At 32.0% G+C, this 13,411-nt stretch overlaps 1 protein-coding gene across 4 annotated transcripts in view; it reads right to left on the reverse strand.

Moving 5' to 3' along the window:
• The window catches only part of LOC126741394 (serine/threonine-protein kinase Genghis Khan), a 100,597-nt gene that overhangs the window by 19,596 nt on the left and 67,590 nt on the right, over positions 1-13,411 (reverse strand). For all 4 annotated transcript variants that reach the window (XR_007662180.1, XM_050447809.1, XM_050447790.1 and 1 more), the window contains 5 exons: positions 10,897-11,098; positions 10,743-10,835; positions 10,218-10,411; positions 9,925-10,162; positions 1,724-1,833 (listed from right to left, as the gene is read on the reverse strand). Coding sequence is in view for 3 of the 4 variants with exons in the window: in XM_050447809.1 (XP_050303766.1) it covers positions 1,724-1,833; positions 9,925-10,162; positions 10,218-10,411; positions 10,743-10,835; positions 10,897-11,098 (837 nt within the window). In the remaining variant the exon portion in view is untranslated. The remainder of the gene's footprint in view (positions 1-1,723; positions 1,834-9,924; positions 10,163-10,217; positions 10,412-10,742; positions 10,836-10,896; positions 11,099-13,411) is intronic.

Consider the following 13,411-nt stretch of genomic DNA (forward strand, 5'->3'; position numbering starts at 1 on the left):
TGAGATATCAATTGAGAGTCGCGAAACAAGAGGATTGAGGTCGGGCGATTGTGCTGGCTAGTTTATCGGACTACCTCGACCGATCTAACTGCTTGTAAAATTATTGGCGTAAAATTATTGGATTCCTTTATATCTGAATTCCCTGGCTGAATTCAGATATAAAGGTCAGTACATTTTCAAGATCATTTTAAAGAAAATGTAAATAAGAACAACTAAATAATGTATGTGGCAAAATAATTGGGCCTATCAATTTATCTCCTACCAAAACTGCCATAAGTAAAGATAACTTATGTTGGTAGTTTCATTCTTGGATTTTCCATATGCTAAAAACGTATATGTCTGTTAAAATCCTTACTTTTTGAAAGTAAGGATTTTAACACCCAAGTTGTCGGGAAACGTTTGGGCGATTTAGAATACAACGAAAAAATTCTACCCGAGCTAAAAAAATTCCTTCTCCTAAACCTTGTAACCTTTTATAATGGAAAGGATGCAACAACCTCAATTTAATAATAGGCTTTTAGGCAGTCCACTGTCCAGTTAGTTCTCAAAAAGGTTTGTTTTGGGGAATTAGATGTATTAGATTTATTAGAGTACTTTGAAATTAATTCAATGCGATCCGACAATAAGTAATAGCAACACTAATTATACCAATACCAATTTTGAGTAACAAGAACTCTGAATTCAAATTTATCGATAAAAAATTCTAAATTAATTATTACATTTAACTTCGGGATATTGGTAATACTTTCTAAGAATCTTAATAATATTTAAGGGTTTTCTCAATTATATTCAGTGCTTTCCCATACTCATTATTTGCAATATGTATTCCTTACCCTCGAGCACGTTCAAAGGATCTACATTCCAGTAAGTTTCTATGTACTCTGACAAATACTCTCCAATGTGGAAGCCTTCAAGCAAGAAACCTCCGTTGGTACTCTCGTACAGAGGCACGCGCGTTACTATTGTAAATAACCGTAAATATTTTCCATAATTAAAAAAATATCAAGAATTTAAAAGCAAAATGACAGCTATCACAACAAAGAGCTGCTACTATGTTTTTATAAAAATTATTATTGTAAATAATCTTATTCAGCGTCATTTTTAAATGCATTTTTCTCAAAAATGGTGACACCTAGTGATACTAACCAAGAGGTATCCTTTTACGCAAAAAATCTCAAATTGTTGATTTGATTCGAGATTTGAAGAAAAAACCAAAACTTAGCTTAATATAAAAATGTTTTAAGTATTTTTTTTAAGTTCACCTCCTAAATGGTACGCACCTAAGTAAAAAAAATTTGTGACTTTATATTTGTTTCAGCCCAAATCCAAATTAAGATTTAATCTCGAAATTTCAAAATTTTCTTTTAAACTGTTTGGAAAATAAGTAGGAAAAAACCATCTTCTGGTGCCGCTTTTTAAACGGGCGTAACTCCCTTAGGAGGCGTTCGACGATATATGTATATAGGAAAAAGTGAGTTTATTCTCAACCAATAAATACAGGATTGACGTCTCGTTCGATGTAAATTAATCAACACAGTATGTATAGTCACCGCAAAAGAGTTTATTTTGGACATCTGTCAAAACTCGAGCTTTTTATCTATCAGCTTCCTTGACGGATTCAAATATGTAATGAATATTGTAAAAGTGTGATTACTATTAAGAAATAAATAAATTGCAAAAAAAAGTCATTAATTACTTACTAAAAGTTGTCATTAATACTTACCAACAGGTGTTCTTCACTGATATACTCAATTTGAAAAATTTTCTTTGCTTCTCCAATTTTTGCTATTTCCGTTCTATCCAGATCTATACAATATAGACCCTCTTCAGTACCTACGTTAAAAAATAGAACTTACGTTAAAACTTTATGTTGAATTAAAAATTCAGAGATTGGAGGGACACAAAGTCAATGGTCTCAAATTATGTTAAGTTGAAACAAAAATAAAAACATTAAAAGTAAAAACTAATGCTGACGTTCACATTGAATCCGGTGTTAAAACTAAATAAAATAAAAGTAAACAAAACAAGCAGAATGAGGTTAAGTTGAACGGGAGAACGGAAATAAAGCGAAAAATAAAATAAAAAGTGAAATATTACTTGGTCGAAAAATGAAACAGCGACCATCGGGTTCGTAGGCAAGCGCTAAACTTACGTGCTTTGTCGTGATGAATATTGTTAAAATTTAAATGCGGTTCGAAGGTAAAAACATCATTCACACAAGACAGTACAGGACTCCTTTTTGCCCTTGTAATCTCCATCTTCTCTAATAAGTCAAGCTTCTTTCCCTTGGGGCACTCATGAAGGATTTTTACATTTTCCGGGATGGAAGGATAGTGTTTTGAGGACAATAAATGACTTGCAAAAGCCGACTTCGTCTCGGTGATTTCGGTATCTTTGTGTTTATTATATTCTCTTAAGTGTTCCTGCACTCTCGTTTTTATTTTCCTTCCAGACTGACCAATGTAAATGGCATTACAGTCCCCGCAGTTAAGGGAGTAGACTCCCGATTGGGATAAGAGTTCTCTTTTATTGTTTACGAGCTTATTAAATAATGTGTTTGAAGTTTTGAATGATATCTGTAAATTATAGTTTTTTAAAATTTTGCCAATCGGGAGGAGATACTACCAAAGTAAGTGAGGCAATGAAATCTAGAATTTTTAATGCTGGTATTGTGGATTAAATTATAGGAGAGCTTGTACTTATTATAAAATTTGAAATAAATTTTATTAATTATACTTAATGGAAACCCATTATTTAATGCAATCTGTTTAATTGTAGCCAATTTTTTGAAAGGCGCTTGTTGATAATGGTATTTTGAATAACCGGTAGAAAAAGGAGTTGAATGCAGCAAATTTATGAGAATACAGGGAATTAGAATCAAACTGGATAATGTTGTCCGTCGAGAAAGGTTTTCTATAAATATCAAATGTGATTTTGTTGTTATCTCTAGTCAGCATAAGGTCTAAAAAAGGAAGCTTACCGTATTTTTCTTTTTCTAAGGTAAAAGTTACACTAACGGACAAAAGTAGAGCAACACTTTAATAACGTTTAAATGCTTCATAGTAACGCGTTAAAAGTAAAGCAACATTCAAATAATTTGTTCAAAAGAAAGGTTTTAGCAAAAGTAAAGGGATAAAATAATTGTGTAAGGTGATTTTTATGTTTTTTTGAACATTTCTATGTAAGATTAATCATGCCGAGAGGAATTCCAATTTCAAAAGACTTGAAGCAAAGAGTTGTGAATGGATTCATGGAAGATAACAAACAAGCCGATATTTCAAGACAGTTTGAGTTACCCCGGTACACTGTGTCCAAAATAATATCATCGTATAATGAGAGGGGACATTTAGAGAAGTTGCCAAAATCGGTAATGACTGACAGACGCATCAAAAGGATTTCCCAAAATTATCCTTGGAAGTCCGCACCTTGAATTATTGCCGAAATTCCAGAAATTACGGTTGGTATACGAACAGTACAAAGAAGGTTAGTAGACGCAAAGTTATTTAGTAGACGTTCAGCTAAAAAGCCGTTAGTTTCAATAAGAAATAGAGCAGCAAGGTTGGCATTTGCACGCCGGCATTTAAAGTGGACCGTCAATGACTGGAAAAAAGTTCTATTCAGTGATGAAACGCGCTACAAAATATTCAATTCTGATGGAATGAGGCGTGTGAGGCGACCAATCAATACAAGGTTTAATCCTAAATACGTAACACCTACAATTAAGCATGGTAAAGGTAGTGTATTTTTATGGGGTTGTTTTTCATGGAATAGGGTAGGCCCTATGCACTTTATTAATGATACGATGGACCGATTTGTTTATAGGGATATCATGCAGAATGTTATGCTTCCTTATGCAGAATGGGAAATGCCATTGCGTTTTATTTTTCAACAGGACAACGATCCAAAACATTCTTCACAAGTTGTTCAACAGTGGTTTCGGGAAAATAATGTTCGTGTTTTACAGTGGCCAGCACAATCCCCAGATTTCAACCCCATTGAGAATCTCTGGGAAGAAGTAGAACGTCGTATTCGTACTCAAATGTTTCCAAATAAACAATTCTTAATAAATAAAATTAGTGGAGTTTGGACAAGTCTTCCCGAAAATGTCATTCAGAAGTTGATTGCTTCAATGCCGCGCCGTTGTCAGCAAGTAATTAATAATAATGGATATTCTATCAATTACTAATGAATGAATGAACAAACATGAATAAAATTGAACTTTGTTGCTCTACTTTTGTCCGATAGTGTATGTTAGGATGTAGAGAGTTTAAAAAATACAAAAAACTATCCAGTCTGAGTTCATCCTCACTCCAGGCCAAACAGACAACATCCACATACCGTTTGTAAAAAACAATGTCCTTGGCAAAGGTACTGCACGTTATCTTACTCTCCAGGTTATGCATAAAAATCTCACTCAAAAACGGGGACAGACAAGAGCCCATCGCCAACCCATTGGTCTGTTCGAAGAAACTATCGTTAAATTTAAAAAAAGGTTTGGTCGAGAAACTAATCTCTTTATTATCGATTGTTCTTGACCAAAACTTTTTTGTTGTCCTCAAAACACTATCCTTCCACCCCGGAAAATGTAAAAATCCTTCATGAGTGCCCCAAGGGAGAGAAGCTTGACTTATTAGAGAAGGTGGAGATCACGAGGGCAAAAAGGAGTCCTGTACTGTCCTGTGTGAATGATGTTTTGACCTTCGAACCGTATTTAATTTATAACAATATTCATCACGACCTGGATAGCACGTAAGTTTAGCGCTTGCCTACGAACCCGATGGTCGCTGGTTCATTTCTCGACCAAGTCATATTTCACTTTTTATTTTTTATTTTATTTTTTTGCTTTATTTCCGTTCTCCCCGTTCAACTTAACCTCATTTTAATTTAATTTAATTTAGTAGTCTTGAGTTTAGTTGTGGGATGGGATCGAACGAATAAAAACAAACGTCACTTTATGTACTGGCCAACGTTTCGCAATAATTCTATTGCTTCATCAGGGCCCTAAGGTAACAAAAAAGACACAATAAAAAAGGATTATTATATATAAACAAAATTTAACTTTTTGGGGTTATGTTGATACCACCAAAAAAGAAAAAAAATAGAAAAACAAAAAAAAAAAAAAAAAAACAACAAAATCTTAGATTTGAATTTAAAAAAAAAATTATAAAATTGCTTACATAACAATGTGATTTTGCTTGTCATAAAAAATCATGTTTACAGGACACACAGGTAACATAGAATATATAAAATATTATTTTTTTAACAAAAACGGTTTAAATTGATGGGTTGTATCACAGACAGTTGCTTTAAAATTGATTCTACGGTGTACAATAATAATTTAGCATCTAGCCAGAAAAACCGGGTATGCGAGAACACAATAGACGCATTCTTTTTAGTGATAAGAACCAAAACGGTCCCAAAAGTTTACATTTTGATTTGATCTATTAGATTAAAATAAGAAGAACTTAGATTGTCTATATCCGTTCTTTTATTTACCGCATTATTATGTTTTTTTATGTTTATCATTTCGGCTAGAAGTCTCTTTTTAAAAAGCTGCTGTTGGCCCATAATTGTAGTCTTGCCAAAATTAAAATTGTGTCCTGTATTCATTTTGTGCTTAGCTAAAGCAGTAGGGTTTTTTTTAAGGGCTAAATTCCTACAATCATACTCATGTTCGTATAGGCGCTGCCTCAAATATCTACCCGTCTGACCAATGTAACACACATCACACCCAGAGCAAGGTATTTTATAAATAATGTTAGAATGTAAATCAAAGGCGTCTTTAGTTTTAAGCTTCGTAAATAAATGTTTTCTTACCGAGTTTTCACTTCTTTCTGAGATTTTAATAACATCAGATTTTGATTGTATGGTCTTTTTAATTTTATGAGAAAGTGTGTTAATGTAAGGAATCTTGAAATAAGACAATTGATTATTTTCATTGTTTCGTGTAATATTTTGAGTAATGTTCTCGGTGTCGTTAATTATTTTTTTAATAATTGATAGGGGGTAGTTGTTTTTCTTTAAAATTGTCTGAACATAATGAAGGTTTTTTTTATGATATTCTGGACTAGAAAGTCTCAAGCACCGATGTTTTAGGTTTTTTATTACATTTATTTTGTGTGTCATAGGATGTTCTGAAAAATAATTTAAAATGCGTTCTGAAAAAGTTGGTTTTTGATACCAATCTGTTTTTATGGTACCATCTGTGGATCTTATGACTTTAACATCCAAAAATGGAAGACTACAGTTAATTTCTTGTTCGATAGTGAATTGTAAACGTGGATGGAAACTATTGAAGACTGATAGAATTTCGTTTTCTTTTTTATTTGGAATTGCCGTGATTATGTCATCAACGTACCTACAGAAAAAAGGTACATTAAAATATACGAACATGAGTATGATTGTAGGAATTTAGCCCTTAAAAAAAACCCTACTGCTTTAGCTGAGCACAAAATGAATACAGGACACAATTTTAATTTTGGCAAGACTACAATTATGGGCCAACAGCAGCTTTTTAAAAAGAGACTTCTAGCCGAAATGATAAACATAAAAAAAACATAATAATGCGGTAAATAAAAGAACGGATATAGACAATCTAAGTTCTTCTTATTTTAATCTAATAGATCAAATCAAAATGTAAACTTTTGGGACTGTTTTGGTTCTTATCACTAAAAAGAATGCGTCTATTGTGTTCTCGCATACCCGGTTTTTCTGGCTAGATGCTAAATTATTATTGTACACCGTAGAATCAATTTTAAAGCAACTGTCTGTGATACAACCCATCAATTTAAACCGTTTTTGTTAAAAAAATAATATTTTATATATTCTATGTTACCTGTGTGTCCTGTAAACATGATTATTTATGACAAGCAAAATCACACTGTTATGTAAGCAATTTTATCTTTTTTTTTTTTTTTTTTTTTTTTTTTGTTGTGTAATTTTTTTTTTAATTCAAATCTAAGATTTTGTTGTTTTTTTTTTTTGTTTTTCTATTTTTTTTCTTTTTTGGTGGTATCAACATAACCCCAAAAAGTTAAATTTTGTTTATATATAATAATCCTTTTTTATTGTGTCTTTTTTGTTACCTTAGGGCCCTGATGAAGCAATAAAATTATTGCGAAACGTTGGCCAGTACATAAAGTGACGTTTGTTTTTATTCCTTCGATCCCATCCCACAACTAAACTCAAGATTTCAAACCTATAGGATCGCAACTAGAATTTATTAATTTAGTAGACCAGGATTTAGTAGAAAAAATTCTTCAAACTATAAAAAGCAAGGCATTTGGATCCGATAATTTAAATATTACTTTTGTTACGCTTTGCTGTCCTGTGATTATTAACCCTCTTACCCACATTATAAAGTGCTGTCTAGAGAAAAGCTATTTTCCGGAAAAGTGGAAGGAGGCCAATATAATTCCCTTACCTAAAATTAAAAATCCCACGGAATTCAACAATCTTCGTTCTATTTCTATACTTTCTGTTCTTTTGAAAATTTTGGAAAAAATTATGGAGCGCCAAATTCTTGATTATTTAAATAGCAATAATCTCATCCCAGAATATCAGTCTGGGTTTCGTAAGGGCTATAGATATGTCACTGCGTTGTCTCAAGTTACAGACGATATATTTCGGGCTTTGGATAAAGATCAGGCAACTGTTTTAATTCTCTTAGATTTTACCAAAGCATTTGACATGGTGAATCATGAGATACTCATATCTCTATTACATTATCTATGATTTTCTCAGTCGGCCTTAAAACTTATGTCATCTTTTCTTTCAAACCGCAAACAAAGAGTTCTGCTAAATGGAAAAATATCGGAGGCACTTGACGTTATTTCTGGTGTACCACAAGGTAGTATTTTGGGTCCATTGCTATATACAATATACACATCACAATTAACAAAAAAATTAAATAGATGTAAACATCACTGCTATGCAGATGATACTCATATTTATTATTCATTTAAACCCAGTTATGCTCCTGAAGCTAACCTTAATATTAATATAGATCTTAATAATATCTTTGCTGAAACTCAAAATCTACTTTTAAAAATTAATCCAGCCAAATCTAAAGCTATTCTTTTTTGTAGTGATGCTCACCGGATTGAGATTTTAAATAACTTTAGACTTGAAATGAATAACGATGTTATACAATTTCAAAATTCAGCCAATAATCTGGGGCTCCTAATAGATCATAAACTAAAATTTAGGGAGCATGTTACACTTAAACTTAAAATTGGATACTCTGCTTTAAAAACTATTTACGCGCAGAAGAATTACTTAAGTACTAATATTAAAAAATGCTTTGTGAAGCATTGGTTTTGTCACCTTTCAATTTCTGCGACACTATTTATGCTTCTTGTCTTGACTGCTCAGATGCCTATCGGATACAAAAACTTCAGAATTCGTGCCTACGACTTGTATTTGGCGTAAGGAGAGAGGAGCATATTTCTCATAAGCTAAAGGATGCGAGCTGGTTAAATATGTTCAATCGACGAGTATTACATCTTATTTGTTTTTTTTTAATAAATTACTTAAGTGGAAGTCTCCATCATATTTGCTTAGAAAGATTAGATTCCGAACGGATGTACATAACCTAAATATTAGAAGAAAGAATTTACTTACTATTCCGGCGCACAATAAGGAATTATTTAAAAAGTCATTTTCATACTTGATTGCACACTATATAAATAGGTTTAAAATAAATGATTTTACATTGACAGAAAAAACTTTTAAAGTTAACATTAAGCTGCTTTTCCTTGGTTAATTATGTGTATGAGTGATTTTTTTAACGTTTTTGTGTATAGTATTGGTCATGATTTTGTTCCTGAAAGGCTTTGAACGTTGCCATAAATCGTTATATAATTTTCCTCATCTTCCCTTCCCCTCATATTTTCTTTCATATCCTGATCCTCTTCCCATGCTCCCATTAGGTATGTTCTTTCTTTTTCAGTAGAATATTTATTATTAAATTTTTAAATTATTGTTTTTTTTTATTATTTTTTTTGGCCTCAACAGAATTCAGGGAGCCTTTTGTGTAAGGGATATCTCTGTAAATCTGCATATTATGGCCTGTTGGTCACCTTGCATTATTAGCTTTTTTATTTTGTTACAAATTCTTCGATTTTTTTTGTTATTGGTAAATGATGAAATACTCAATATTTAGTGGAATTTTGTAATATTTGAAATTTTGTAAAAGTTAATACACCTACCTATTAGTTTTATTCTTTGTGCTTAAATGCTGTAATTTCTTGGTGACTAATAAACGTCTTATTATTATTATTATTATTATTATTATTATTCTGCTTGTTTTGTTAACTTTTATTTTATTTAGTTTTGACACCAGATTCAATGTGAACGTCAGCATTATTTTTTATTTTGTATGTATTTATTTTTGTTTCAACTTAAATGTTTGTGGTGTTAATCTAATAGCTTTACCGGTAAGTCATATCTTAACATTGTAATTTATGTCTATGCGTTGTTGTTTTTGTAATAGGGTTGCCTTCTTTTTTCTTTTAGATCCGACGATGCCTTAGGGCGAAACACGTGTAATCGTTTTTAAAAAATAAACACAATTTGAGACCATTGACTTTGTGTCTGAATTTTTATTATTAAGAGGTCTCTTTGAGAAAAATGGACTACTTTTTTTGAATTATGTTGAATTATCACTTTAAAAGAAAAACATTCCTTCAGCGCCTAGTAGATAGTTGAAATATTAAAGTAAAGTTTAATGCAATTTTTAACATTAAATATTTATAATGATACAAATGAGAATTGAATAGGGTTTTAACGGCACTATTGGCCACAAAAATCTGTAACTTTATCCAATAAAATATTTTCTTATCTTCAGTTACATAACATTAACTTTACCATTCACATAATTACGTAATCTTTTTTTTTTAATGAAAACTATATCATTGCACTTACCTAAAACAATCCTATCAGGATCGATAATGGCAGCGCTGAGAGTATTCTTTAACATAGCCAAAGAGTTATCGATCAACTCCCTAGTTATAAGCACTGTGGTGTTAGGCAGATTATTCCTCTTCATTATCCGGTGCAATTCCGCTAAAGCGACCACCCATTTATTTTTTTCCGCTTCTGAGTCCGCCAACATTAACATCGCGTTTCTCGGCCCAGGCGGCTCCATTAAAGAAGTTGTAATCTGAAAACTCCTTTTTTTTTTTAAACGGAACTCGGTTTAATTTTGAAAAACGTACCTTAAATATACAAGGTATATCCTTCTTATTGGCGTGAATAACGTCCAAGTCCTTGACACTACTAACGCTAAACTGGGGATCTCTCATGTCTAAGACCTGAGCTACATGAACACTGGGTAAGGCATTTCTGTCTGCGGATATGTCGTAGAGAAAAAGTTTAAAATCACAAACGACGACAAATTGTCGGATCCAACCTGTAAAAAATAATAAATTATAATATACTTAGATTCAAAAAGGCATAAAAGACTTTTGGAGTTGCAAAGTTATAACTCATAATAGATAATGGTATTGAGTGTTAAATTGGATAACAAAAGAAATATGAGAATATTAGACTCCTAACAATAAAGGATTTTTTTGAGTTTTATATAAAAGTTATCTGAAAGAACTGGGAATGGTTTAGAAAACCAGAGGTAAAAAATCCAAATACTATTTTTTTTTAAATTATTACCTAAACTATAGTCAGTCAGTGTTTTCTATAAGGGTTTGCTAAGAGTCGAAAAAAGTTGACATTGATAATAGACCTACCTCTTTTTACACCTCCTAATTTCGGAACTTTAACATAACCCTCATAGGCCGTACCTATTCCTCTCGTTGGATCTATTCCTAAAGGCCTTTTTGCTGAAAAGTAAAGTCAGATGTAATACCGATATAATAAATAAAATAAATAGATTCAATATACTTTGATCCGGTGGCACGGGACATACAGGCGGCACATGAGGACAGCATGCGGTGTGACACGTGAATCCACAGATTTCACACACCATCCCCTGCCGCATCAGCCCGACCATCAATGACGTACAATGACTGCATTTGGTGGGACTAGAAAAAGTGCGCACCAAAAACTGGTGAGCCTTGTGTTTCATTGGCGAGTGGGTTTCGTGCTAAATTCAGATAACATTCATCACTATTATATTAAAATATTTACAGTATAAACGAAAAGTAAACACAAACTGACGGTCTCAAACATTATGATAAAAGTACACGTATTTCGCCTCAGACATTCTTCAACTACAGTAGTGGAAAAATGTAGAGTAACATTTAATAAGTTGCTAAAATAAAATATTAGATGATGACTTTTAGCATAAAATTTCTGTAGATAAAAATATATGGTACTTATAAATGGTTTGCCAATAAAAACTGTTAATTCTTATCTCGTTTTACCAAGGGACACAAAAAAGAATACTTCAGAGTGGAAAAAAGTAAAGCATTTAACATTTTTGAAATATTTCTCAAATCATGCAAAATATTTTACTCAGTGTTAACTGATAAGTTGACGGTATTTGGCTGCTTAAGATGCCTCGCGGTAAACATTTATCTGTCGATATTAAAAATAGAATTGTTGACTTATACATACAAAAGTGGTCAAAAGCAGATTGCTATTGCAAAGACATTTAGGTTACATAGATCTATCGTGTCTCGTATAATTAAGCAGTTTCATATAAATAGCGATTTATCTGTTAAGAAAAAGTCAGGGAGACGTAGAAAAACCACTCCATATACCGATAAACAAATTATCAAAATTGCTAAAAATGAGCCTTTTCTAGGATCCAATAAGATAAAGCACCGCATATCCGAAGAGCTTGGAGTAAACATGACTTCGAGGACGGTGAGAAATAGACTATTAGAGGCCAAGTTATTTGCCAGAAGACCTGCCAAAAAACCGCTGCTGTTAAAAATAGACGTTCCCGTTTAAGTTTTGCCAAAACGCATCTACATTATACAGAGCATGATTGGAAAAAGGTAATCTGGAGCGATGAATCCAAGTTTGGTTTGTTCAAAAGTGATGGAATTGTATATTTTAGACGCCCTGTCAATGAAAGACTCAACGCCAAGTATACCTGTCCAACAGTGAAACATGGTGGTGGAGCAGTAATGGTTTGGGGATGCTTTTCGGGCTATGGTATGGGCCCCCTGTATAAAAAAGAAGGTATAATGGACCGGTTTCAATATAAGGACATATTAGAGAGCCAAATGATTCCATATGCTCATGATATTATGCCTTTAAGACATTTATTTCAACAGGACAACGATCCCAAGCATTCTTCTCGGTTCGTAAAAGCTTGGTTCAGAAGGGAAAACATTAATGTAATGGAATGGTCTGATCTCAATCCAATTGAGAATCTGTGGGACATTTTAGATTCCAAAATCAGAGGAAAATCTTATAAAAATCAGCAAGAATTGTTTGAAGCATTGAAGGAAACATGGGTGAATATGGATCCAGGGATTATTTCTAAGCTAATAAGATCTATGCCAAAACATTGTGAAGATGTAATTAAGAATAACGGGTACTTTACAAAATATTAACTTATGTTTTTTTTATTTATTAGAAATGAAATAAAACCGAATATTAAAAAATGTTGCTTTAATTTTTTCCACCTAAAAAATAATTTTTTTATACAAAAATACTAAGGACAAGGAAACATGTTTTTTTTTTCTTAATATTAAATTGCTTGTATAATAATAAATTACTGGAATTAATTTTACTTCTGGTTTACATTCACTGCTTGAAAAAATAAAGTATTTTCAAATGTTGCTCTACTTTTTTCCACTACTGTATATTCATTAGTTTAGCAGATTATTTAGCAGATTCATTAGATATACACAATATTCGTAACTTTGTTTTTTATTAATAAATTAACTTGCCCAAACTAACTATAAAATTAACTAATACAACCTTTTAACGACTCTTTGACAACACACCATTTTGGTGGCAAATGGTCAAATGAAACAAAAAAAAGAATTTTAAAATATATACAGGGTGTTCCTTAAAGACGTGCTAATTAATATTTAAGGGGGTGATTTCTGGACACATTTTAAGAAAAAAAGTTCCTATGAACATATGTCCTAAACGTCTCAACTTTTGAGATACAGGGTGAAGTAAAGTTGTCAAAAAAAAATCAGTTTTTTAATAATAAATTAAACAATATTATAGACAGTTTTATGAAATTTAGTACGTGTATTCTGTGCATCAAGACGCATTTTTGATGGGCAAAAAAAATTGCTCTGCCAGTGGCGTCCCTACAGGTCTTCTATTGAATATTTTTAGTGAAAAAATATTACGCCACTGCTTTTTCTTAAAACAAAAATTATTTTTTGTGGTGCCATCAAGGTTTGTTATATTATGTTACATTATTATAATCTTGTTCCGAGGTTGTGTTTTTGTTATAATGCGTCACAATCAAACTGTATTCAGA

The sequence above is a fragment of the Anthonomus grandis genome, chromosome 1, assembly GCF_022605725.1.
Source record: "Anthonomus grandis grandis chromosome 1, icAntGran1.3, whole genome shotgun sequence".
Lineage (NCBI taxonomy): Eukaryota > Metazoa > Arthropoda > Insecta > Coleoptera > Curculionidae > Anthonomus > Anthonomus grandis.